At 42.0% G+C, this 27,768-nt stretch overlaps 2 protein-coding genes across 5 annotated transcripts; one reads left to right on the top strand and one right to left on the bottom strand.

The window, feature by feature from the left end:
* The first annotated feature begins 2,416 nt into the window (after window positions 1-2,416).
* On the top strand, window positions 2,417-18,125 carry abcg2d (ATP binding cassette subfamily G member 2 (JR blood group)). Of its 3 annotated transcripts, XM_076974015.1 has the most exons (17): window positions 2,417-2,541; window positions 2,650-2,822; window positions 4,530-4,755; window positions 6,489-6,548; window positions 6,706-6,820; window positions 6,993-7,145; window positions 8,342-8,499; window positions 8,774-8,925; window positions 9,135-9,236; window positions 11,007-11,257; window positions 12,055-12,137; window positions 12,984-13,073; window positions 13,273-13,397; window positions 13,516-13,670; window positions 14,499-14,588; window positions 14,937-15,022; window positions 15,385-18,125. In XM_076974015.1, the coding sequence occupies exons 3-17, from the start codon at window positions 4,544-4,546 to the stop codon at window positions 15,530-15,532; spliced, it is 1,980 nt and encodes a 659-aa protein (XP_076830130.1). In that variant the 5' UTR covers window positions 2,417-2,541; window positions 2,650-2,822; window positions 4,530-4,543; the 3' UTR covers window positions 15,533-18,125. The 3 variants fall into 3 exon arrangements, with proteins under 3 accessions (XP_076830130.1, XP_076830131.1, XP_076830133.1); XM_076974016.1 differs by lacking the exons at window positions 2,417-2,541; window positions 2,650-2,822 and adding an exon at window positions 3,881-3,935; XM_076974018.1 differs by lacking the exons at window positions 2,417-2,541; window positions 2,650-2,822 and adding an exon at window positions 5,492-5,549 and having other exon boundaries at window positions 4,619-4,755.
* pkd2 (polycystic kidney disease 2) lies at window positions 17,527-27,488 on the bottom strand. 2 transcript variants are annotated; one of them, XM_076974014.1, is made up of 15 exons: window positions 26,397-27,488; window positions 26,177-26,290; window positions 25,045-25,178; window positions 24,630-24,880; window positions 24,002-24,226; window positions 23,542-23,770; window positions 23,266-23,436; window positions 22,965-23,146; window positions 22,736-22,856; window positions 22,406-22,504; window positions 21,171-21,292; window positions 20,874-20,991; window positions 20,372-20,532; window positions 20,049-20,196; window positions 17,527-19,873 (listed from the first exon to the last, which is right to left on the bottom strand). In XM_076974014.1, exons 1-15 carry the CDS (start codon window positions 26,836-26,838, stop codon window positions 19,646-19,648), a joined length of 2,745 nt encoding a protein of 914 aa, XP_076830129.1. In that variant the 5' UTR covers window positions 26,839-27,488; the 3' UTR covers window positions 17,527-19,645. The 2 variants fall into 2 exon arrangements, with proteins under 2 accessions (XP_076830129.1, XP_076830128.1); XM_076974013.1 differs by having other exon boundaries at window positions 20,372-20,535; window positions 26,397-27,487.
* Between the last annotated feature and the right edge of the window lie 280 nt (window positions 27,489-27,768).

Below are 27,768 nucleotides of genomic sequence, written 5' to 3'. Positions count from 1 at the left end.
AAACAAGAACAGACCATGCACTCCAGCCATTCTTATGGATCAGAACCCATACCCGCCCAGTGCTGAGGACTGCTTGGACTGGACTGGGATCCCTTGGCACTTTGTCCAGCCAGCCAGTCTTGAAACAACCAATCGGACTGCAAACACCTGCTCTCTGAGGAAACGCTGGCCGGGTATTACTGCATCTGCGTGGGAACTACGGCAGCGTTGAGCTGACATAAGCGTGAGTGTCGACACGCAGCCACGTGGTTGGACCTGTAGTATGAGTGGTTTACCTCAGTAGTTGAGAGTGCTGTACAGTGGGGACTCCTATGCAGGTTGATCAGTGTTTTTTCTGGCGTTTTTCAAGCACACCCCATTGGTCCTAATAAGCTTTCCATTTTGACATGGGTGAACTCTAACATTTTCTTTGTTGTGGTCCTTATTAGACAGCAGATTTCTTGGCTATCTCTTACAAACATGGCTTGAAGGACATTTGTGCATTCTCAAGATGTCCCAGATAAAATAGTTTCCACTGCCCAAAGGACTTGGACTCCATCAAATAACAGTAGAAGCAATATGGGTTTAGTTATCACATACACATACACGGCCCTACGTAAAACACTACGCTGGTGTCCCTTACATGATACAATGCTGAACCATCCAGTGCTACTTTGTACATAATGTAAGTCATTATGCTTGAGCCATGCAGAGAAACCAGAACGAGGTAAGGAGAAACCTGCTTTCTCCGGCTGCTGTGTTTTCACATGGCCGTCGAGGTCGTGTGCATTGTATTGTATTTTGTTTGACGCTTACTCAATCACGTTCAGCCCTGAATGTAAAAAAAAAAAAAAAGAGTTGTTCAGGTTGTACATGCCCAGGAAAGTGGACAAAAACTCGGGCCTGTCAGAGTGTCATAGCATCCAGGTCTTCCTAACAGGACCAAGCAAATCTCTCATGCCATGATGACTGTTGTGCTGCAAAGACTTATGGGAAAACCCCACTGACCTTTTCTGTTTGCTGCTGTTCCCCTGTTTGTTTGTTTTTGGATTGTTTTCTGGACCAGTTACATTCATTGAGCTGACTTGTTCATGTAGTGCCTTTTTCTCATCTACTTTAGTAACATAAGCACAGAAATGATGGTCCATTGACTACTGGCCTCTTCTAGAAACTAGAAGCAGTGACTTGAGTGTGGTAGTTTATAGTACACAGATAGTCCATCAGACTTGCTCGGGCTTGAGTGTGGTAGTTTATAGTACACACAAATACTCCATCAGATTGGTTGGCGTTGTGTCCAATTCTTCCCCACAAGTGCATTTGCTAGAGGTATGGTTTTGTGTGTGTGCGTTTGTGTATACATATATACATAAATATAATATTTCTATATTTTACTGTAAAAGAGAGAACCTGTTAATGTATGTATTTACTGTTAGGTGGTTGTGAAACTATACCAGACTTTAATAAAGAATTAAAGAGTAACGTATGCCGTGAGATTGGCGTCCTCCTGTGGGTGGATACGGAAGCAGAATTGGCATCGTGTTCAAACACTTAGGAGCTAACTTTTTGGCCCTAACAGGCTTCCGTCATACCTTTACATATGCTGCAGTATGAGACCCTCGAATGTGAACATTTCTGTTCAAGGTGTTTTTAAAGACGAGAATATTTTTTGGTTCTTGGTATATGGCTTTCTCGGTTTGTTTTGTTAAATAAGCTGGTAAACCCATTCATCTTACAGAATGCAGTGTCATGTTAGTCATGTCTCTCTTCTTAATGTTCTTCAAAGCCCAAAGCCTAATATATATTCAGGAGTTGTGTAGTGCTTTGCGTTTCCTATTGGTGAAACTTTCTGAACTTCATGAATTCAATACGGTGTTGTATCATGGTGGAAATGTTCAAATGTATGATGTCAGGCTTCCAGGATCAGGGCCCTCCGTCCATACATGTGACGTTGCCCACTAACACACAAGTTTGTTTAAAATTAATGTGAATATATTATGAAGAATGTAAGTTACTTTTTTTAATTGCATGATTTTCATTTGTTAATACTTTTAGGATGTTTGACTTTCAACTTATACTACTGTAAAATGTTTTTGTGCAACTTTATTAGATCACTATACTTGTCAATAAAGTTTAAGCACCGGTTTACAGGTTTCATTATATTTGCTTACTTCAGTTACATCCGCCTTTCAGATTTCCTTAAATAAAAAACTTAATGCGCAACGTTCCTTCGTTGGATGGTAAACTGATCCACTGCATAAAAACAACCCTTCAAGGAATTTAGTGTTCCCGGTAATGAAAATTACTGTTTCAGTCCAGGAGAGGGTGCTGTTGCACAGAGAACGTGAGCAGGCTGACGTTATTTGTAGTCAGGTGGGTACTCGCGTGTACTGAGCAGTGACTGTATATTCAGTGGCTAATCGGGAGATTCGGGAGGAATCCCGATGGGCCGGCTCATGTCAATCTCTAGTTTGGGCCGATTGGGAGGGGAAAATAATTTTGGGCCGGATTTGGACATTAAACTCCCTGGCTGAAAAAGGGGCCCACTCCGGGCCTGCTTGACAGGTATGATATTAACAAACATTAAATGTTATGACAAGCATACGTCTTCTGTTCAATCTGATGAAAACTACTACAGAAATGTTCTTACACACATAAGTTATTGGCCTACAGATACTTGCATAACCTGTACAGCTGTATGTGGCTGTTTCTTTCTGTGATCTTGGATGCGCGTCTGTGCCCTCCCACCGTGATCCGTGTGATCATTCCTCTAAACGCTTCTCATCCGTATTTTGGAGAGCAACATCCTTGAAGAGACACCTTCCCTAGCGCGAGCGCATTTGGAGGTATGTTAGTGTCTTTATATTTTTCACTTCAGGCTGAGTAGTTTAGGCTACATAACCATAACTTTAAGTAATTTCTACACTGAAAAAATAAAGCATTGGCTCAATGTAATAAAATTGAATTAATCAATCACACGATTTTTTTTTTCATTGAATCAATCCAAAAAACTAAATTCATTTAGTCATGAATTAAGTTTTTTGGATTGAGTCAATGAAAAAAATCGTGTGATTGATTAATTCAATTTTATTACATTGAGCCAATGCTTTATTTTTTTCAGTGTATATTATGCTATAAACGTACAAAGTAAGACGAAGATATAAGAAGTCACATGTAAAGGCCTAGTCTTTGACTTTCGTGCCTTTTAAATTTTGAATATGCTTTCATCATATGTGGTGTAAAAATGACCTGGCGGTAGACTTGATACTCTCAGATGTTTGTCTGTCCAGAACAGTGGCGGATGCTGGTCTTTCAAGGAGGGGAAGCTCAATTTCGGCCTACATCATAAAATGTGTCGGTTTATTTATACGTAAATTCTACCCACCGTTCCATTTCAAGAAAATGATCTGTGACCCTGTCGTACCAACAAGGTGTCAGAGAGAGTGATAGAAGTCAGTCTCCAAACACAAGCAGCTACAACAAAAACCACCAGAAATAGAAGCTCGATTTGTCGCTAGTCGTTTTTAACGAAGAAAATGCTGCTAAGAGGATTAGGAAAATATCCGGTTCAACTCAGAACACAATGAAAATTTAAAAAATTAAAATTAAATGCTCCCGCGGGGGTTTACACAAAAAGATCGCTGATTCGCTCATTTCGATGTCAATCAAAAAGAGATTCAGCATCAGACAGATCATCCAATCATCATGCAGAAGCTGAGCGTCCGGGCCAGCCGAGGCCAGCCCACTGCCCCATAGACCCCCAGAGACGCTGAGCGTCCGATGGGCGGGACAAAGCCCAGCATTTATTCAATGGCTCGTCTCGTTTCGCTGCACTCTTTGCTTCGCTATTGAACTCTGTAGTTCACTCTGAACACCGTTTAAAGCGCCGTGAAGCTGCGGGACTGAGTGAGAGGAAAGCCGCGTCGTTACCAGTGATAAGAAGCTGATTCTGAACAAAAGTTGAGCGCGTTGTAGCGCATATTTAGTCAATGACATGTACACACAACAGTATATGTTTGATCACTTATTTTTTGACATTTTAGGGGAAGCTGAGCTTAGAGCAATCGCCACTGGTCCAGAACCATACGGAGGTCATTTTAGAGCTCTTTCTTAACGAGACAAACATGCGGTTGGGAGCTGGTATTGCCCTGATGGGTATTTTACTTCTTGGCTTTTTCCCTAAAGATGTTTCACGGGTGGCTCTTAAAAGAAGGTGTAAAGTGTATGTCTAACTGTGGAGTGAATAACGTAATGCGCGCACATCCATTTCGTAATGGATTTAAATTCTTTAAAGACCTTTGGCGATAACGTAGGGCAGTTTAACTAGTGAAACTGGTGGATCAGGATGAGCAGGGCTTCGTTCTGAGTCCTGCTGTTACCCTGCGTTGTATGTAGTGTTGCGGTATTAAGGGTAAAATACTGAATAGCATTTTATATCACACACACACACACACACACACACACACACACACACAGTGAAGTATGAGGACTCCAGAATGCACATGCTTTGTTACTATGAACCATACATGTTGTTGTCATATATGTGCATGCAGGGAGAAAACCTGATATGATGGAGGCTCAAAATCACATCAAAATTCAGATGATTGAAGAGATGGGCCAAAGTAGGATGGTTGGGTCAAAGGTCATCACCACAGCATTGACCAAGCAGCCACCTGGAGCGACTGTCAGCTTCCATGGTATCCAGTACAGCGTGACCGTGAGGAGCAGGGCCCTGTGTGTTAGGAAAAGCAGCACGAAAGACATCCTGGTGGACCTCAGGTGAGTCTCTGCTCTTTCTAACTGTCACCAAATGCATCTCCCATGCTTATTTAGGTTAATAAGAGGAAATAAAGTCATAAGTGTGTGTGTGTGTGTGTGTGTGTGTGTGTGTGTGTGTGTGTGTGTGTGTGTGTGTGTGTGTGTGTGTGTGTGAAATAATTCACTGAGAGTTATTTTCATTGTAAAAACAGAAATTTGCTTGCATACAAACAACACAACATACAAACAAAACAAAAATTTGATAGAGAATCGGCCAGTACACATCTTGGCTCATTTCTAAACCTTGTGCATTTAGAGAAATGGACCTCAGACAAACTTGATCAGTGCAGTTTTGCAAATCCCCCTTCTTTACTGACATAGCCTAGCATTAAACAACCTCAATGTTTCCCAAGAATGAATAAATAATTTCACATGTTTTTGGACCTTCTCATTATAGTCTTAAGTACAGTAGACGTGGGATGCTATGGAAGAACACAGGCAGACAGGCTACACAAACAGTCGTGTATCGTTGTCCACTACAGGGTGCTAGTCATGGTCTTGTGACTGGAGGGTTGTGGGTTTGATTCCCAGGCCATGACTGAGGTGCTCTAGAACAAGGCACTTAACCCCAACTGCTCCCTGGGCGCCAGGGCTAGGAGTGCCCACTGCTCTGGGCACCTGTGTACTACAGCCCCCTAGTCATCTTTTGTGTGTGTGTGTGTGTGTGTGTGTGTGTGTGTGTGTTCTCACTGCACAGATGCATACATTTGCAAGACAAATTTCGATTGGGGTGAAAATCACAATTGACAAATATGGTATGTTTACATTTACTCTTCTGGATACGGAAACACAGTCATGTCCTCTACTACAGGGACTACAGGGTTACTCTTCAGCTCTGCTTTGGTGTTCACATCTTTATTCGTTTTGTTTTAATCTAAATTTTTGATTGTACCTAATATTTTTATATGCGATGTGGGAGTTCTATGCACTGCACATCAGGAATGCTTTTCACTTGATGATTCAACTTGTGTTTTTCTTATGTCACATTTATAACATTTAGGATTTTTAATGGAAATTATTTAACATTTTGTGGAAATTATTATAATTGGTTTAGTTTTACTCTGAACCTGCGTTTTATGTCATTTATAGTCCAAGATAAAGAGACAATTCTCCTGATTCTGTATATTTAAAAGAATATTGCTTTATTGCTTCTTAAAGTTTATTTTGTATATTTCTTTCAAGTAACAAAACCGATGTCAGTCCTATACAATGTAAAACATTGTCAATGTTGATTTTCAAAGAGCTGGGGTAGAATAATGTGGCCATACTTCCTTCCTTTAGTGCATATCAAGGCTGATTGTTTCCTGTTCAAGGGTTGAATAATGTATCACAAGCAGGAAACATTCAAGCTCTTTCAAGCTCCTTCCTGACCTCTTAGCAGCGCTCACACGTCACAGTGATTCTATGCCTTAACTAAACTACATGCTGGAAGTCTGGACAGTGCATTCTGGTTTACACGACATGCGCCTAAGCAACAAGTCAAAGCTGCAGCTTGTGCAATAACTCTCAGACAAGGAGATATCTGTGTATTCAACAGCTGATGAAATTCCACTCTCCCCATGTTGTTTGTTCTCACAGCAAAATTACAAAGTTTGTTGGGCATGATATTTAAAGTGTCCTTCATGCAGTATCAACTTTGAGAAAACACTGAAAAAGTGAAATTAATCTAATTTGTTTGTCTCCTGATTTCACAGTGGAATTATGCGACCTGGATTAAATGCTATTTTAGGCCCGACCGGAAGTGGTAAAACTTCGTGAGTGTATTTTCAACTGTCACTGCTCTTTATGGTTCAGTTTTACCAGTTTAGCGAAATTTATCTGTGAGAGCTTAACAAATTTGTTAGAACTGGACAAATGTTATTATTCAAAAAGTCTCTTCTTTTATATTAATCTCTGCTCTGTAACTCTCAGGTTTCTGGACGTGCTTGCAGCCAGGAAAGATCCCTCGGGTCTGTCTGGTGACGTTCTTATTGATGGCTCTCCTCAGCCTCCTCATTTTAAATGTCTCTCTGGTTATGTTGTGCAGGTACAACACAACTTTCTTAGTTTTAGGCCGAGTAGGTCCATTACTGATCACAAATTGTGTGTATCCATGTTTGTGTGTGTGTGTGTTTTTGTGATTGTGTGTGTGTGTGTGTGTGTGTGTGTGTGTGTGTGTGTGTGTGTGTGTGTGTGTGTGTGTGTGTGTGTGTGTGTAGGATGATATTGTGACGGGTGCTCTGACCGTACGGGAGAACCTGTCTTTCTCAGCGGCTCTGCGTCTGCCCTCCTGTGTGGGTCCCTTAGAGAAGGAGGCCAGAGTGAGTGACCTCATCTCTGAACTGGGCCTCAGCAAAGTGGCAGACAAGCGGGTAATCACTCTCACACTTGCCCCCAAACACTAAATCTGTCTTCCTCTTAAAGTTATCCAGTATAACTGTATGTTCATAGACTTTCACACACAAAGGTGGAGGGTGTGTGTGAGTGTGAACATACTGTACAACAGGAATATACATACTGTTCCTGTTGTACAGTTAAACAGTATGTTCACAATCACACACACCCTCCAACTTTTTGTAACGTGTCCTGAGGTTTCTTAAAAGGTACATCATTGTACACACGGTACAAATTTGTTATTGTAATTATTCAGTTGTAACTATACATATAGACCACTTTCTTTGGTTTAATAACTGAATCATGAATAGAATAATAGTGATGTCTACTTAATTCATTGCCTTATTGAACACTGCATTAATAAATGTTTAATCTATATGCCAAAATGTTAAATTCAAACCTTTTAATTACTTTCAAACATCACTGTGGTTAGTTGTTATCTAGATGTTCTTCAATTTAAAGAGCTGTAATCGAAAGTAGTTATTCACGACTCTATAACTACTGTGTTAAATCGCCACCCAGTCAGTTGTAAATGACATCACACAAGAAATCAAAATGCAGATGCATAATAATTAATATTTTGTTTAACATGTCACACGCTCTATGGTGAAATGGTGCGTGTGGTGGTGAAGGTGGTGAAATGGTGCGTGTGATGGTGAAGGTGGTGAAGTGGTGCGTGTGGTGGTGATGGTGGTGAAATGGTGTGTGTGATGGTGAAGGTGGTGAAATGGTGCGTGTGATGGTGAAGGTGGTGAAGTGGTGCGTGTGGTGGTGATGGTGGTGAAATGGTGTGTGTGATGGTGAAGGTGGTGAAGTGGTGCGTGTGGTGGTGATGGTGGTGAAATGGTGCGTGTGGTGGTGAAGGTGGTGAAATGGTGCGTGTGATGGTGAAGGTGGTGAAGTGGTGCGTGTGGTGGTGAAATGGTGTGTGTGATGGTGAAGGTGGTGAAGTGGTGCGTGTGGTGGTGATGGTGGTGAAATGGTGCGTGTGGTGGTGATGGTGGTGAAATGGTGTGTGTGATGGTGAAGGTGGTGAAATGGTGCATGTGGTGGTGAAGGTGGTGAAATGGTGCGTGTGATGGTGAAGGTGGTGAAGTGGTGCGTGTGGTGGTGATGGTGGTGAAATGGTGTGTGTGATGGTGAAGGTGGTGAAATGGTGTGTGTGATGGTGAAGGTGGGTACTCGGCTGATTCGTGGCATCTCTGGAGGAGAGAGGAAGAGAACCAGCATCGGCATGGAGCTGATCATCAATCCCAGAGTGCTCTTCCTGGACGAGCCCACCACAGGCCTGGACGCAAGCACCGCCCACTCTGTACTGCAGCTGCTCAAACGGTCCGTGGCCACGCCCCCCCCCCCCCCCCCCCCCCATCCCCCATCCTCACATCTGCACTGAGATCAGCTAGCCATCTCTAGCAAGCTGCTCAGTTAATGCTCTAGACTGGCTATCAAGTTGACCACTTTTGATTTTTACTTCAGATTTAATTGCTGAGATATTGCCAGTATAATCCAAACTGGTTTTCATGTGCAGTCTACTTATTTTTCTGTATACTGGTGTCTGCGCTGCACAGACAACGTTACGCTTGTTCGTTTGCTTTCTCCTCTTGAGAATGGCCGATGATGGATGCACCATCATCATGTCCGTCCACCAGCCTCGGTACTCCACCTACCAGTTCTTTGACAGCCTCACACTCCTGGCCAATGGCAGACAGGTCTACCATGGACCTGCCCACAATGCACTGGACTACTTTGCCAATATCGGTACACTTAACACATACGCACATAAAAACAAGCACACACTTGCTTATATATATAAAACAGCTAGATACATGATGGTGATTATTTTTTTACAATAATTCTTAGCTTACATTCACAATTATTATTTGTGTGATTGCTAGTTACTAATGAAAAGCACCTTTGTGCTTGCAGTACATTTCCAAAGCATGTGTGATTTTGATACCATGATCCAGGCTACACGTGTGAAGTCCACAACAACCCGGCCGATTATATTCTTGATGTCCTTAGCGACAAATCTGTGGCCATGCCTACGCCCAACACACGGAATATAAAAGGTATTTATCTACATTTTTGGGGGGGTTTTGCCCAAAGTGATGCACTGCCCTTTGATAATCACATTGGACCAGGCGCTGGAGCTCAGGAGTTTCCTGGAGCCACTGCAGCTCAGGTGGCTTGATTAAAGGTCCAGTACCAGCAGCTATGAGTCTGTCTGTCAGCCTCATGACCTCCTGAGATTCAGAATAATATCTGATGATCTTTGCTCACTCAGTTTCCTGATTGAGTTTCTCTGCTTGGTTTTAATTGCAGCTTTAGAAAATGTGGTTGAATTATCTGAATTAGTCTAGTTTGCTTGAATGATGTAATGATGTGAATTATTGTTTAGGCCTTCAGAAATATGACTTTTTTTTAGAAAATATGTCTGGAATGGGGATCTGGGGACTTAGATAGGGAGGAGCAAACAAGAGGCAGGTGACACTGTGATAACACTGAGAGTTGTGTGGTTGTTTGGTTTAGTTGTGTGGATAAGTTGTGTGGATGAGTTTTGTGGTTGAGACCTGATAAGTGATCTGCCTGTGAAATGAAATGAAATGAAAAAAATGAAATGTGACATATTTGTCAATTGTGATTTTTCACCGCAATCGAAATTTATCCTCCGCAATTACCCATCTGTGCAATCAGAAAACACACACACACTAGTGATTACTAGGGGGCTGAGGTACACAAATGCCCAGAGCGGTGGGCAGCCCTAGCCCAGCGCCCGGGGAGCAGTTGGAGTTAGGTGCCTTGCTCAAGGGCACCTCAGTCATTTCCTAAGGCCTGGGAATCGAACCCACGACCCTCCAGTCACAAGACCAGTTCCCTACCACAGGACCATGACTGCCCGTGGCTGGAGGACCTGTGTGGCTGGTGGATAAGAATAATCAGTGAGACCAGAGATCAGAGAGTCTGTAGTAGTGGTGATGGCAGTTCAGTCAGTCAGGCAAGGCGAATTTAATAGATAAAGCTTATCAGAGATCTGTCACCTTGGGTGTAACGCATGAGGTGTCATGGAGCGATTAGAAGGTGGACACAGGTACAGAGATGAGCGAGATTTATTCAGGGCAAATAAAAAAAACAGAGTCGTTACAGTCCATGGTTATATCAGCATAGCCAGACATAGAGACATAACATGCAGAGACTTAGACATACTAAACAAAGCACAAACCAAATAAACATTACCATAAATACAGACACGAACACCAGGGCTGTATAGAGAATAACTACAGTACAAATGCATATGTAGACACAAAACATAGACTTGATGGACAGATGGGGGTGTCAGGGCTTAACCCTGCCTGACCTTGTGAAGGTCTTTAGCAAGAAATAAAGTACAAATGTTGCAAAATATTATGAAATTAAATATTGAAAGCTAAAGTTTTAAAGAAAGAAAATAGATTACGAGAAATTAAACAAAAAGTTTAAATAATTAAAAGTAAAGATTCAGACAAAATAAGATTGAAATGAATGAATTAAGAATGAAAGAAAAACAAATAAAAAATTTGCTTAAAACTTTGCAGTGCTACAGGTGAGGTGCAGTGTCACAGGTGAGGTGCGGTGTGAGGTGCAGTGTGAAGTGCAGTGCCACAGGTGAAGTGCAGTGCCACAGGTGAAGTGCAGTGTGAAGTGCAGTGCCACAGGTGAGGTGCAGTGTGAATTGCAGTGCCACAGGTGGTTATCATGGTTGTCATGGTTATGAGCAGTGAATCAGTGTGGAGGACTAATCCCACTTTCACATGCATGTAAGCGAACATAAATTGTGTCCCTCTCGTGGTTCTTTGTGGCAGAGATAGAGTTTGAGCAGAACAGAGACAAGAGACGGAGCATCGGGGAGCGTCTGGCAGAGGAGTACAAGAACAGTCGCTACGCTCAAGACACCAAAGCTGAGCTGGATCAGATCATCCAGGACAAAGACTGCAGTGTCAAGCCCAAATCCCACACTGTCACCTACAACAGTGGATTCTTCCAGCAGCTCTATTGGGTTTTGAGGAGAACATTCCGGAACCTAATGCTGAAACCTAAAACCTCTATTGCCCAGGTTCGTAAACTCATAATGTGGGCATCTGCAGGACTATGATGTGTATTTTGAATGTTCTTGGGCATAGGAAATACCTAATTTTATGTGTTTCGTTAAGGAAGTGAGTCACTCAAGGTCTTATGTTTATACTAATTTTAGCAATGGGCATTGTTAGACGTAATAAAAAAAAACCTCTTGACTTTGGTGAACAATTGCACTGTTAACACAGTTGAGACGTTGTACTCAGTCAACTTAATTACTTGTAAGAAGAATGCTGATAGGAAGAATGAGCACTAGCCTCAGTACCAATGTGCTGCATAGGAGGAGATCGATTACTCTGCATACAGACATGGAAACACCAATTTCAACCACAAAAGTAAAAACAAAGCAAAATAGAAAAGACTCCATGTGACACTGCTGCTACCCAGAGACACTATCACAGAGCTCTGCTTTGGCCTCAAAGCTGTGCTCTCTGTGCTCCAATCAAACTGTGTTCCCTCATCCCCCTCAGAGAGACTTTATACTTATTAAATATGAAAAAGCATGACATTTTTACAATTAAATGTCAAGATGCATATATGCAGTTTATCACTCTTGTTACACATAAAGTTCACCCCTAAAGTGTTTACTGGCAATTGATGCCCTCAAAATGCAGGCTGTTCACTCACTAATTGAGTTCTGAATTGAGTCAATCTCCGTTATGTATGCTAGATATTTTCTCCAACCATATCTTATTTAACCTTCTTTGCATTTTTGTCCTGGTAATACCAAACTGGTCATTTTAACATTGGTACTCACCCGTTACACTCACTACACAGGTTGCAGTCACCACTCTAATGGCTTTGGCCGTCGGCGTCATCTTCTTTGGAGTGAAGCATGACCAGAGTAGCATAGAGAACAGGTCAGTGCAGCCCACTGTCAGGGTCAGTTCCCTGTCTCTCTTTTCCCACACACTTTTCCCAGTTGACTGTCTGGTTCAGGTACATCTGTGGTTTACAGAGGACAGAAATTCGCACTTCCGTAATGACTTATAGTCCCTGGTGTGGAAACTGGAAGATGAACCACAGCCCACAATAATGGGCAGTATATACCATCCAAACATATTAAATGCTACATCAAATCAATGTTCTCCTCATATTGGTGAAATCCAGCCAATTACTCCAAATGTAGGTCCTAATGTCCTATGAACAGCAGTATACAATGTGATGTTTATCCCCCAGCTCTTTACCAATTAATCGGTTCCTGACATCATATCTACTAATAGCTAAGTAGACCATTCCCACCATCCTAACTGGGTGATTGAGCATACATCCAGTGTGTAATGGATGTATCATTAAGGCACAGTAAAAGCAAATCCTCTGTTGAAGGTGTAAGGTGTAGGCACTGCTCTGAGAGCCATTTGTTGTTGAAGGCATGTCATAGGACCGGAGCCTGGCCATCACCCACAATCACACCACTGTTATGCATGTTAGAAAAGGTGGCAGAAATGGTCTGGCACACTATCATATCGGTGAGCAGTGGAGCTGTGGTCACAGACTAACCAGTTCTCAACAGACTAAAGCAGTAAGGCTCAAGTAATGGGACACAGATTTATATAAAAGTGCAAGGTGGGCATGTTCCATGTATATGTGGATGTGATGATCAATGATGGAAAGACAGTACTTGTATTAACCTGCCTAAAAGTGTATTATCTGTGTACAGGATGGGTATGAAGATGTCTGTTTAATACATGTGATTTGGTGATCAGGTCTGCTGCACTATTCTACATTAAAACCAATCAGTGTTTCAGCACACTCTCAGCTGCCGAGCTCTTCATCGCAGAGAGGAAGCTTTTCGTGTATGTGTTATTATCTTAATGCATATATCTTATGGAAATATGCATATATATTATGCGTATACTATGCATAAATGTTTTCCTAGCATCAAAACAAAAAAAAACATTTTTGATTCACCTCATGGGTGTTCATATGTTAATATATAACCTCACGCAACATTTCCATGAAAGACAAGCCACTCAGTTTTTCTCTCTTCTTCAGACATGAAAACATCAGTGGCTATTACAGAGTCTCCGTCTACTTCCTGTCTAAGATCCTGTGTGATATCTTCACCTTACGCACAGTTCCTACCGTAATCTTCTCCTGTGTGTCCTATTTTATGATTGGTAAGTGATAGATGCATGTGATAGTTTTAATTTTGCCCTTCTTAAATGACAAATCCATATTATTGTGTGTGTGTGTGTGTATGTGTGTGTGTGTGTGTGTGTGTGTGTGTGTGTGCAGGATTTAAGCCCACAGCTGCAGCATTCTTCATCTTCATGCTCACAGTGATGCAGGTAGCATACGCAGCTACAGCTGTGACTATGGCTATCTCAGCAGACCAGTCCGCGGTGGCTGTGGCAAACATCTTCATGACCATCACCTTCGTCTTTATGATGGCAAGTTAGATATGTTTAAACAATACAAGAAAGACTGCCCTTTTTGATTGCCCAATTTTGGATTGTCCAATTTATCCAATGGACTTCTGTAAGTGGTCTATGTAGGATGTCATTTTAGAGGCAGTTGCAGTTGTCCAACTGATCAATCAAGACTGGAGTTTGTAGATGTTGTGTAACTATAAGATACTTGTGACTGTAGATCTTTAACTGTAAGAGATCTGAGGTTATAGATCTGTATGTACCTGTAAGAATCTGGTGGTTGTAGATGTTTGTGTAACTAAGAGACTGGTGGTTATAGATGTTTGTGTATCTGTGAGAATGGTGCTTGTAGATGTTTGTGTAACTGTGAGACTGGTGGTTATAGATGTTTGTGTAACTATAAGAGACTGGTGGTTGTAGATGTTTGTGTAACTGAGAGACTGATGGTTATAGATGTTTGTGTAACTAAGAGACTGGTGGTTATAGATGTTTGTGTAACTGTGAGACTGGTGGTTGTAGATGTTTGTGTAACTGAGAGACTGATGGTTGTAGATGTTTGTGTAACTGTGAGACTGGTGGTTGTAGATGTTTGTGTAACTGAGAGACTGGTGGTTGTAGATGTTTGTGTAACTGAGAGAATGGTGGTTGTAGATGTTTGTGTAACTGAGAGACTGATGGTTATAGATGTTTGTGTAACTAAGAGACTGGTGGTTATAGATGTTTGTGTAACTGTGAGACTGGTGGTTGTAGATGTTTGTGTAACTAAGAGACTGGTGGTTATAGATGTTTGTGTAACTGTGAGACTGGTGGTTGTAGATGTTTGTGTAACTAAGAGACTGGTGGTTGTAGATGTTCTCTGGACGGCTGGTGAACCTGGAGACTGATATGGTATGGCTGGCCTGGCTCAAGTACTTCAGCATCCCGCACTATGGACTGACAGTAAGAGCTAATTAACTTATATTCTTAGCCTAGTTCTGCTGACAGAAATGTTTTTTATATTGTTGCATATCTATACAAATACATAGATCGGTATTTTTATAAAACTCGAATTAGTGAAAAACATTGCGCTGGCTATTCATGTTTAAATGTGGCGTGTTAGTGTTCTTTATGTTGTAAATACCATAGAAAAAACATTTCGTTTTTATCTGAGCATATATAGGCAATGCAAATATCCATTAGTGAAATTACACTTATCTGTAAAAATTAATGACTTTTGTAAGACAAGCACTAATGATGTAACAACTTTTATAATACATGCAAAATTTTATGAATGGTGCGTCTGAACAGGCTTTGGAAATAAATGAGTTTGTGGGTCTGCAGTTCTGTGATCACCTCCCACCTGGACAAATGCCAAATAAAACCCAAGGTCTCATGTACGTGCATGCACGCACACAAACACACTCATAAACAAACACTGGTCTGTTTCACTTCCTTGAGAGTATGTACATTTAAGCTTGGTTTGCCTACTGCTGACATGGAACTCCCAACTATAGATCCAGCAGCACCTGAGCAGGATGTGGCATCAGAAGAATACAATTATACAGCACATCTATTGATTTAGATGATCAGGATTAAAGAATTGATGACATTTACTAATGATATATATGTGATGAGGACGTATGTAGAGAAAGATTAGAATTAAATCTAAACCTAGTACAGCACTCCTGTTATATTGTGTCTGTAATGCTGGCCATTAAGTGCATATTCTGACTACGTGCCAAACTTCATCCACCAGGTGCACAGGCGAACAGCAGCTGGAGTCCCAGGGAATAAACTACTCCACCTGGGGCTTATGGCAGAACCATGTGGCCCTGGCCATTATGACCATCATCTTCCTCTTAATTGCTTACATCAAGCTTAGGTTCCTCCGCAAGTTCTCTTGAGTGCTCAGCTCCATTCTTCCTCAGAAGGTCTTCCTCTTTGTTAAGCTGCCAGAGGCCAGTTTAAATATGAACATTATTATTCTCCCACTGGAGGGTTCTTCTGAAGGAACAGTAACAGTGAACATGCTGGAGATGCATGTATGCTGTTAGAGGCATACAACATACATTGTATTTAGTTACATGCATACATTGTATATTGTATACATTGTATATTGTATTGTACTAACTCAAGTCGGGTTTTGTTCTGAAATATACAGGGGTTGGACAATGAAACTGAAGCACCTGGTTTTAGACCACAATTTATTAGTATGGTGTAGGGCCTACCTTTGCAGCCAATAAAGCATCAATTTGTCTTGGAAATGACATATACAAGCCCTGCACAGTGGTCAGAGGGATTGTAAGCCATTCTTCTTGCAGGATAGTGGACAGGTCACTATGTGATGCTGGTGGAGGAAAACATTTCCTGACTCACTCCTCCAAAACACCCCAAAGTGACTCAATAATATTTAGATCTGGTGACAGACTTCACTTTCGTGTTCATCAAACCAATCTTTTGCCAGTCTTGCTGTGTGTATTGGTGCATTGTCATCCTGATACACGGCACCACCTTCAGGATACAATGTCTGAACCATTGGCTGCACATGGTCCTCCAGAATACTTTGGTAGTCCTTGGCAGTGACGCGCCCATCTAGCACAAGTATTGGGCCAAGGGAATGCCATGATATGGCAGCCCAAACAATCACTGATCCTCCCCCATGCTTCACTCTGGGCTGGTACACTTCTTTGGGGCTTCTCCACACCGCAACTCTCCCAGATGTGTGGAAAACAGTACAGGTGGACTCATCAGAGAACATTACATGTTTCACATTGTCCACAGCCCAAGATTTGCGCTCCTTGCACCATTGAAACCGTCCGGCCATCTAACTTGACCCTGTGGAGCTCCAGACGGACAGTTTTGGTGGAAACAGGAGAGTTGAGGTTCAAATTTTATTCTGCTGTGATTTGGGCAGCTGTGGTTTTTTTTTTTTGGATACAATCCGGGTTAGCACCTGAATATCCCTTTCAGACAGCGTCCTCTTGCGTCCACAGATAATCTTACCCTGCTAATTGAACCTTCACACTCTGCTCTTACAGGTGCAATGTGCAATTAATGAAGATTGGCCACCAGGCTGGTCCAATTTAGCCATGAAACCTCCCATACTAAAATGACAGGTGTTTCATTTTCATTGTCCAACCCCTGTAGTCCAAACTAAAATGGCATTACAACATTACTAAGACCAAGGTATATTCAAAAAAATTTTTTCTTTAATGTCAAGTTTCCTTATGCCACCATAAATTCAACAATAACTAAGTGAGAAACATAACTGAGAAATCTTATTTTTATTGATATTCTACATACTGTAGTAAAAAAAACCTTACTACAGTAAAGTTTATATTTTACTGCTTTATACTGTAGTAAGAAGAAAATAAAGTTTTTGTTCATCTTTATTTTTTTTTATGTGGTTTAATGTCAGACTACATGTCTGAGTGTTCAAAGACATTGAAAGCTGGTGAGAAATGTCCACAACGTAAGATTGGATGCTTAATGTAAGCCTAATTTCATCTTTAAAATCAATTAAAAAATAATCATTTTTTATTAAATCATTTTGATTTTGCAGATAGTTTTGCAGGTAGTCATAAAAAGCTACATGCCCACAAAGCTAAATCTAATATTTTTAATGTCACAGCAGTTAAACTGATGAATAGAAATTTTACGGAGATGTCTTCTACAAAAATTCATACCATGCAAGTAAACAATGGGGTTGATGTTGAGCACAGAGTGAGTTTGCCGTACTATGAAATCCTGTGTTTGAAATACACACTCATTTGTATCAGATTGTATTGGATGCAATCAGCACTTTTCACAAAACTGCTTCGGATGGATGGACGGATGGATGGATGGATGGATGTAGTGACTGGGTCATCTTTAATGGTGAATGGCCATCACTGCAAAATTCTGCATACATTTTATTTCAAACAACTTGGATATTAAAACAGTAATACTGATTAAAACATTCAGCAGACTACAAAGTACCATGAAGTCCAATACAGAGGCAGATTTACACAGTGCTTGGGCTTAAACAAGTCGTCTTTTTTAAAGCATGGTGAGCTGAGGACAGAGGACAAATATCATCACCGTAATACAATATTGCTCCAAAATGCATACTGAATATCAGTGTCATACAAGGAAAATCAAGTACAAAAAGTCATTGCTGAGAAATTAAGCTTTTGTTCCAAATGTGTGGTGAAGCAAACCTAATGTTACAGCAAAGCTCTGTAAATTCAGCCATCCAAATAAGAGTCATGGGCTTCCCATGAAAGAAGATGCACTCCAAATTGAAGTTTGTTTCAAGTTACAAAATGTATAAAATCAGAAGTTACATTAATAAGCAATGCACCACATGGCACAGATATACATGAGTGATCGTGCCACTCGAACTACTACTTCAGTCAAAGTCAAGACAGGACAGAGGAAGTAATATTTTACATCAAATATGAATTAAGCTTTGTGCTAAGCTTGTGCTTTAAGACGTAGTCAAAACATTCAGAGAAACTGCAGTTTTAAAAAAATCTAAATACAAAGGTGGTCATTGTATACGGCTTTAACAAAAGCTACAGATTTCTGAACCAGGGGTTAATTTATGTGTGCAAAATAATACTGAGCAGATTTCTGAACCTGGTTCAACTTTATTTGTGTGCAAACATCAAATGTACCTTCATTTAGGCCTCAAAGTCTGCATGTTTACATGCAAAATTACTTTTATCTTTCTTGTTTTTTAAGTAACAGCTAAAAGTATACAGATTCTTAATCTTAATGGATTTTTCACTCTACATTTTAATGCTGTTTTGGGAGTTTACAACTCGCTAAAGGAATCCAGCATCAGGTAATGATGAGTTGAGCATTCGAACTCTAAGTCCTGCCATATCAGTCTGCCACTCTGATCAGACTGTAATGAGTATGTTCCTGATCAAACTGTAATGAGTATGTTCCTGTGATTCTCACAGTCTGAAGCAGACACTGCCTGGCACTCTTCTTTAGAGAAGAAGAAAGAATCTAAACTATGTAGAAGTAACAGTACTGTGATCTGTGTATGTTTGTCTAATGAGTCATATGACTGAATGATGAAAAAAAAACAAAACTGCTGAATACTTGATATAAGTGATATAAGTTGAAATCTTGTAACTGCCAAAAATACGTATTTTCAGTATGAGATTTTTGTGTGAGAACTGTAATCCAGGGCTTCCATGGACACTTTGCTGTTCACCGGCCCTTTGCCCATGTTCCAATTAGATCTTTAAAATCCAATCTAATTCATTCTCATTTATGTACACAAACTTGCAATAAAAGGATCAAGTGTATGAAAATGGGGAAATGTCCAATTCAGTTCCACCTGACTGCAATGGTACCTCAGCAGTATATAAGCCTGCTGTGTAAAGCTCCATATCTGTATAATAGTCATTCGTTTTAGTGAGGCTCTGTTCCTGATGTAGTGTATACATGTCAGTCTAAGTCTTGCACCAAGTGGCGCAAAAAGGGGGTATGCAGCGTATGCGACGCATAGGGGCGCTGCACTAGAGGGGGCGTCAAATGGATGCCTGAATATTATTTGCCGAGTTGGTGGGGGGTAGGGGGTGGAGTGCGGGGGGCGCCGATAGTATGTTTGCATACACCTCAGAAAGTATGTAGTTGCAACCCTGCTTGCACCATATGTATTTTCTCAGATCTCAAATTTTGCTAAATAAAAAACAGCGTAGACTTTCTCATACGTTGATCATTCCCTAACAAAAATCTATGTATCCCCTCTCACTAGTGCCAGCAGTGCATCTAAAACTTACTCAGTATGTTGTCAATTTTACAATCAGAGATCAATATTAAATGGGTACCTTAATTACTGACCGTGGCAGCTGAAACCCAACACCAGTCTCTTTAATCCTTGGTGTACCTTTCAAGTGACCTGAACAGGAACTATGCACATTGAATGAAAATCAAACAAACCAAAACTGACTGCAGGACTAATGTGACAGGTCACTGCAGAAATACATGCTATGGCCATTGGGTAAGTAATAGGGTCATTACACATGTCCATCCCCGTTGCCCCCGGGGTCCTGAGCCTCAGTGGACAGTGAGGAGGACGGGCGTGAGCTGCGTGGGCGGACCTGGGCCACTGAGCCAATAGGAGTGGCCTGCTGGTGGCTGACCTGGGACAGAGCATCATCCGACTCCCAGCGCTGCAGCTCCTCACGCACCAGTCTGTCCATCTGCTCACGGTGGACCTCCGTGTCCCTGCCCAGCCGTCCATCCTGCCACAGGGAGAGAGAGAGAGAGTGAGCAGACGCTGAGAGAAAAGGACAAAGCATATAGAGAAACAACAAAGTGCACTAAACAAATACTGTGGACTAATATAGATGAGGTCCTCTGTTGTATTGTTACAGCGTGTCTTCTTAACTCGTGTGACCTTCGGGGCAATGGCCTCACCTCCGTGACCCCATCCAGCAGTCGGCCCAGTAGTTCTTTCCTCTTCATCTTGGCTCTCTCCATGGCCTCCAGTTTCACAATGACAGCATCGATCTTCGATACGATACTGCCAATTGAGTGTTCCATGCGGTCCACCCTCCGCACCAGTCTGCAACACAGACAACACAGCTGTGACCATCACATTTACGTCTCCAAATAGAATCCAATATTCCATATTTGCCTTATTCCAACTCCAATTCTTAAGCATTATGTGAAGATGCTGGTTTAAATCAATAATTAATTAGGACTAATAATTTCCGGAAGTGACAGAAAGAAAATCTTACACTTGGAACTCCTCATAAGACACGCCCCCAGAGCTGCTGCCACGGCGACGGGAGCTATGGCCACTGTCCTCATCGTCGTCCTCCTCCGAGTCATCCTGGCTTCGGGAAAAGCTCCGCCCACTCAGTGGTCTGGGCAGCGAGCTGCGCTCCAGATCCAAGTCCTCCTGGCATGTGTATGACAGACACTGAGCATCTGTACAGGAGTGTGTTCACAGTACAGCGGTGCCCCTGCCACAAGCCTTAATATCGAATTCCTAACTTGTAGGGCTGCACCACTGGATGAGATTTCCTCAGTCGTATCACAAAGACTTGATGATTAGCTGAGGAGCTAATCACCAATCACCATCCTCAAAAGATGCTATGTACTTGATGGCTACTTTGACAGTTATGTTTTCTTATATACCATCTGTTCGACCAGTCAGAAACCCATCAACCCATCTCATTCTTCTTCTTCTTCCTCCCTCTTTACTCTCTGATTCTCTTTAACCTCACATTTACTCACTCTCTCTTTCTCCAGGTCGTCTCTCATCTGCTGGTGCTCGTGCTCGGCAAACTCCTGGTCTCCCTCCAGATCGTACTTTGCAAAAATGGCTTCGATCTCAGCATCAGAGTGTCCTTTGCTGCAAACACACAAGCAGAAGTTCGCTGGGTAAACACACCAGCAGGCGTTCAGTCAGCAAACACACCAACAGGCGTTTGCTCAACAGGCGTTTGCTCAACAGGCGTTTGTGCTAATAATTCAGTTTTAAACAAATTAAAACAACTTGTTGAATGTTTGTTCAGGCATAGTTGAGGTCACCCTCGTAGGTCCTGCCGGAGCTCGTCGAAGTTCAGCTTCCCTCCAGCCTGACGAAGGCTGTCAGAGATGTCATCTACTGTAGTCTTCCTCAGCCTCAGTTTCACCATGGCCTTGTGGTAGCCCTGCAAACACCATACCAGGAGCCACTCTTAGTGTGTGTGTTAGCACGGTGTCATGTTTATGCAGAGGCGGTCTTTGCATAGAGGCGTGGCTAGGCAACTGCCTTGGGCCCCTCCCACTGCAACCCACTGTAGGGGCCCCCTGACTAGCTAATGTATTTCTCGCATATTAATGTTAATGGGCCCCCTAGCTAATTTCGCTTTGAGCCCCCAAATTGCTAAGTCTGCCACTGTGTTTATGGTACGTAAGCAGACCATCAGATTTTCAGTTTTCTTTATTCAGAGGAAGGCGCAGGAACTGTGACTATGAGATCGTTGAGCACTGTCTTTAGTAGAGATCGATATATCCTGACGATATTTGCCATTTTTAATATATCGGCTGGTAACCATGTTTGGTAGTGCTGATTTAAAGTCAGGCACATCCTCAGGCAGCTCAGTTTTACTGATGTGGTGGAAGGTACTGCTGTTGAAGGACCCCAAGCCAAAACGTTTTGCAGACAGCAGCAATAATAGTCCTGGTAGATAAAGTGAAGACCTACACTACATTCTGATATTTCAAAGTCCTATGGCCATACATTTATTATATGGTACTAGTAAACTGTGAAGTGTTATGCTAACAAATAGCATAGAACCGTCGGGAACTGGCACAATGCTACAGCTGGATGAAGGTTCAATAACTTGCAGGTAACTTTAAGAACTGTAAGAACTATAGTTCAAAATTATCAGCAGTTTGCTTGCTTAACATATTAGCCCAAATGTTATGTTAGAGATGCACCGAATATTCAGCAACTGAAATTATTACTGAAACTGTTATTTACACTAAAAGAGATTTCTGATGCTGCTGAATCAAATGCACTAAAACATTTAAGCTTTAATTCAGTTGGTTACTTGAGCACTTTGTTTTAAATAAAAATGCGTTCAATAAATGATGATAAATTCATAAATGTTGTGCATCCACTTATTATTAGTGTAATATTTTATCATTAAAATAAAGCAAAAAACATCTAGTTATCGGCCAATAAAATCAGCAGCACATTTCAGGCTGACCCTGACCTCTAAACATCAGCATCAGTTATAGATAAACCCATATGGGTGTATCTCTAGTCTCTAGCGTACCTTTTTAATGAGGTCTGTAATCTCCATTTCTGATCTTCGCTGTGCCATGTCAGCTTTCACCTCTGAATACGTGTCATTGATGATAGCTAAGAACATGTTCTGAAAAAGAAAACCAGGACATAATTAAAGGACATTAACAGTGAATGAAAGGGGGGTAAACTGGTAAACAGTATACACCCAGACAGATGTTTACAAGACCATGACCGCTTTATAGAAATCTATAGAAATCTAAAATTAAAAGGTTCCTGAATCTGGTTCCAATTAAACTCTTCTGCAATTTACAAAGTAATGTGTGTTCTTGGTTATTGGATTCCCAATTTATTTTCTTACCAGCAGAATCATGAAAATGAAAAACACAAAGGTGGTGAAGTAGATGGGTCCCAGGACTCTGTCTGCCTCTTCAATCTCAGAGAAATCAAAGTCTCCCAGAATGATCCGGAACTGGGTGAAACTGTAGGAGGACAGAGTACGAATGAGATGAACACCTTCCACAGGTCTCACTATGTAATGATCTGTCACTTTAAACAATCGCAGTTTGAATGTTGAGCGGAGGCCTCACATGCAGGCCTGGAAGGTGCTGAAGTCAGTGAGCTGGGTGCCAAAGACGAGGTAGGCGAGCTGTGCGTATGCCAGGAACACGATGAAGAACATGATGGCGAAACCCAGCAGGTCCTTGGCACAGCGGGACACTGTGCTGGACAGCTGGTTCATAGTCTTGTTGAAATTTATGAACTTGAAGAGCTGCGGAAAAGGTTTCCCGTTTTAACTTGAACCTCTTCACCTCTCGTTTAATTATGCGTTTCATATTATGTATAATGGATGTTGGTCAAAACAAATAAGAATTTGCATTAGATCCTTACTTTAACCCATGCGAGGAAGACGATGATTGCGGCCAGGTTGTTGAACTGAACTTGCAGATGAGCGAGGGGTTCAAAGTTTGGATAAGTGCTATGGTTCTCCAGAAGGTACCTTAGCCTGCTACTGACTGCTGATGTCCTATGGATGTTCATAATGATGGCTGGGACACTCAGCTATGGGAGATACGAGAGACGGAGACGGTATATTGGGAGATCACATCACCAATGCAAGGGCAGGGAAAGCTGTCAAGAAAGACCACTGACTAAATGTTTACTTACCATTACTATGACAACATCCAAACAGTTCCACAGACTCTTGAAATAGCGCAGGCGGTGTAGTCGAATCTCGAGAGCCTCCTCCACCACGTAGTAGAGTATGAAGAGGCAAAAGATGACCTCGCACATGCCCACAAAGTAGTCCCAGCTGGAAACATACCGCACCAGGCGCACTGTTTGGAACTGCCAAGATGTCACAGTGCCCCCAGTGGCTGGAAACTCCACCAGCATCCTGTAACATTACAGTTAAGAGTGGGAAGAGGTTGTCCTTTTAAAAGCCTGAGACCTCTGTTCATCTTTGGAAAAGATGGATAATATGAAGACTTGGTCTGGGTCAGCCTACTGAGGTCTTGTAATAAATTTGTGTAATTAAATCTACACTTCTAATGTCATTCTAAATGTAATGAAATCTGAGTGCTGAACTAAAGACCTAAATACAGAAGCCTTTTCATCCTGACTGCACCTGACAATGCAGAAGAGGTTGATGTTGGCATTGTAGACAGAGAAGTCCAGGAAGACGGCCCTGGTGCCGCGGTCCAGCCACAGGTTGTCCTTCAGCTCCTGCAGCTGCCTGGTGGACTCGTCCCGGCTACGAGACAGGTCCTGGTAGTAGCCCCCCCCTCTGTACGTGGCCACTTCCCCCCAGTGACTGCTCCCCCCAAGACTGCTCTCCTCAGAGTACACCCATCTAGGAGGCAGGGTTACACACAACATGGTTAAACATATCCTTTGTTCTGCTAAAATTAACAGATTACATAGCAAATCCATTTTTAAAAGTTTTAAATACAATTTTAAAAGTATGACCACAAAATTATTTGACACCCTAAATTCTGACGTGCTGAGATTAAAACCTATTGAAGCATAACACAAATGGAATACAGGCATTTACCTTTGTCCTAGGGTACTTACCTTAGCAGATAAGGTAATTAAACCCTCTACATTGTGCTGGTACATTGTACGGCAATGCATTATAAATACATATACAACACTATATACTAATACAGATGTAACACTGTATGCTAATACATATATAACACTGTATAATAATACATGTGTAACACATGTGTATTTTAAATGTTCAGCTTCCTTACGCTGTGCCATTTTTCAGGCCAAAGGAAGCCTTGTCTTCGATGCTCGGTGAGTAGGTGCTGTAGCAATCATACACCTCATCCCTCAGATCCTCGTGCACGGGACAGGAATGGTTCAGGACTTTGACCTGGCGTAGGCGCGGGACCCCGAGCAGAAGGTTCTCATAGTATATGAGGCTCTTGTTCTCGGGCAGGGTCTTGTTGTTGTACCACGCATCCCAGTACATTGCGCTTAAGAACGGCCCCTCTGTGTACTACACCAGGTGTCCATGTCAGAGAAATCAACTGGGACGGCCTCACGTTTTAAGACAGCAGACTCTAAATGCTAATTTGATATGCAATCCACATACATTTTTCAGTGTTTTATTTGTCTGAAGCACTGAAGCACACCTTAGTAGTTACAGGTTATGTAACTTACTTTCCAGAAATCATCCATGGTGGTGAGGCTTCTGAAGGTGGTGGCGTCTCCACTCGACAGTGGCGCGTCCAGAAAGAGCTGAGACATCACTTTGGTGTAATAGTACATGTTGGTGCTCACCATCCCATACGTTACTGAGGCAAATGCAGATTACACACAGCATGTATACATCATATTAGTCAACATATAGCAGCAGTTAAAAAAAAATTATTTTGTGTTTATTTTTTTCTGTTTACTGGACTATTAAATAATATGCCATTTACTCCCACAAATCTGCTCTTGGAGATATACGAGTTATTAATTAATTTTCACCTCAAACCCAGCCTCAACACAGTAAATGTGTCCAGGAAGCAATTTAACTATCCTGCCAAGGCCAGCCTTTGGAAACAGCAAGTCCTGAAATATCCATCTTCTGTGAAAAAGAGCTGCATAGTAACCTTCCTTTACAACCGACCACTACAGACTGCACTGTGCCATCTGTGATAGTATGCTGAATTCTGTATTAATTCAACTGAGACTACTCCACCATATCTATTGACTGGTTGCAGTCTGTTATGAGCTTTCTTTCCCATTGTCAGCACTGTACGAATATATGACTGGCTGCAGAGTTTTCCATAAGTAACACCAAAATCGTAACCACAGACAAACATGTCATTCCATTACACCAGCTCATCCTCATTCCATTACACCAGTAAGAGCTGTGTTTGGTAAACGTAAAGGAAAATGTCATAACAAAAAAAGCGCATCATAACACCATTTTTTTAGTCTGAACTTAAGAGTATTACTGGTGGGCAGTGCCGAAGTAAACCATGTAGAAGTTTCTAGGCAGTCGAAATCCCAGATCCTCCCTCTCGAATTATCTCCTAATAGCTTTTTTGGTTTACCAGCCAACAATTTTCTCAGGCCTCTAAAAGGAGCGAGGCCCATAGTCCGATTCCTACTCTGCGTATCTGGTAATCCACTATTGCTGGCGGACACTTAGGCCAAATATTATAATTAATATAAGCTTTGAAGCTCAAATACCTGTTAGCATTTATAATTGAAGCAGTCATAACACGTTAACATTACACTACCAATTTTATTAAACGATTTATACTGGATCTGTCCAGTAGGTCCAGTTGATCAAACCTACAGATGCACAAGGTGATGAGGAACACGACGTATGTAAGCATCTCCCTCAGGACGTTCATCAGGTACATCTCCCTGCTGCTGTCTCTCTGCTCCAGGAGGCGCGTCCCCCAGAAAACTGAAATCAATAAGTACATTCTTTAACTTTTTAACGAGATTTTACACCGAGACTCTAACCAACTTTACAATTACGCTCTCTAAATAGATAAAAGACGTAAACATACGTCTCATTTTTTCGAGCAGCCTCTTCCCGCAGCCCGGTGGCGCGTGCTGGAGGCCGTCCGGTGGCGGACTCGGGTACAGCCCTCTGTGGATCCGCGCGCTGCTCCCTCCGTTAAAACTCCCCAACCCGCTGCTGCCGCTACTACTGGAGGTCGTAGACAACGACCTGCGTCCGGGGGTTCCCGAAGGCCAGTTCGCTTCCACCATCCCCTCCTCTGGTTCGAAGCCCGGGTTGTCCCGACTCCACGCCTGTCTAGAGCTGGGGCTGGGCGGGGAAGGGTTCTCCTCGGGTACTCCCAGCCCTACTTCTTCATGATGCATTCTTTCCATCTCGATGCCCTCGTTTGGTTCCAACCTGTGCGGCAGGGATGTCGAGACAGTGGCCGAAGCTGCCCTGGCTGGAGGGTTTTGCACTGGCTGAGAACGAATTCTAGTTGAGCTCATTGTTCTGTTCGATTAATTTTAGTTCATTTTGATGAATTTTGTTTGCGTGAAAGCGTCAAAGGTCCCACGGCCATCCAACTATCTACATCTTAAGCTAACGTTTCTGAGTCTTCTTCTAGAAATTGTGATTCCGTCACTCGCGACGAAAGATGTTTTCCAGATTGCTTACATCAAAAGCCTAAGTAAAAAGTTCCAAAAAAGTTTGGTCTGTAAATAGCCAACCGTCTCTAAGATTAAATCTACGCCTAAATAAAACTAACAGCTATATGCCTACTGAAGTTCCCAAATGGAACCAGTTCGGGATGCCCAAATCCTCCGTTTGTCAAAAAGAGGCAAAACACTTTCCTCGTCATGCATCAGCCATCTTGTTCCCACTAGATTCCCTAAAATCGCAAACTCTCATTTGCTGAGGAATCAGATTACACTGGATTCATGGCGTCATCGTTGCTGTGGCACGAGCCTCTGGAAATCTCAGAATTTTTATACTCTTGGTAAAGAGTAAAAGTAAAATCAAAGCACTTCCACATTTTTTGCGCCTATACTGTACAACATGACCAAACTGAAGAGTAGGTTACTATTGTATGTATTAACACATAACGACCATAATGAAAATATGTAGCTAAAAGAGAGCCCTAAAGGTTCTTTTGGCATGCAGCTACACTAACAGACAAGGTTACACTGTAACAAAAAAGTTTAAGCGCAAGCTTTTGTTTGGTTTTTGCTGCTGCTTGGCAACTACCCCCCAACACCCACCCCCAACACCCACCCCGGCCCCACTGTACTGATTCCTTGATTGGATAAGACCCCCACCCGCGTGGATGGCAAATCGTAAACACTCCAGAATGTAAGACATACTATACTTTAATAAATAGCCTACTTGATGATTTTGCTTTGTTCACAGTAGGCCATATTTGGTTGCAGAAACTTGCC

This window comes from Brachyhypopomus gauderio, chromosome 15, assembly GCF_052324685.1.
Source record: "Brachyhypopomus gauderio isolate BG-103 chromosome 15, BGAUD_0.2, whole genome shotgun sequence".
NCBI classification, from domain to species: Eukaryota; Metazoa; Chordata; class Actinopteri; order Gymnotiformes; family Hypopomidae; genus Brachyhypopomus; species Brachyhypopomus gauderio.
Note: the sequence above shows the minus strand (reverse complement) of the source record. Positions and strands in the feature narration are given on the sequence as shown.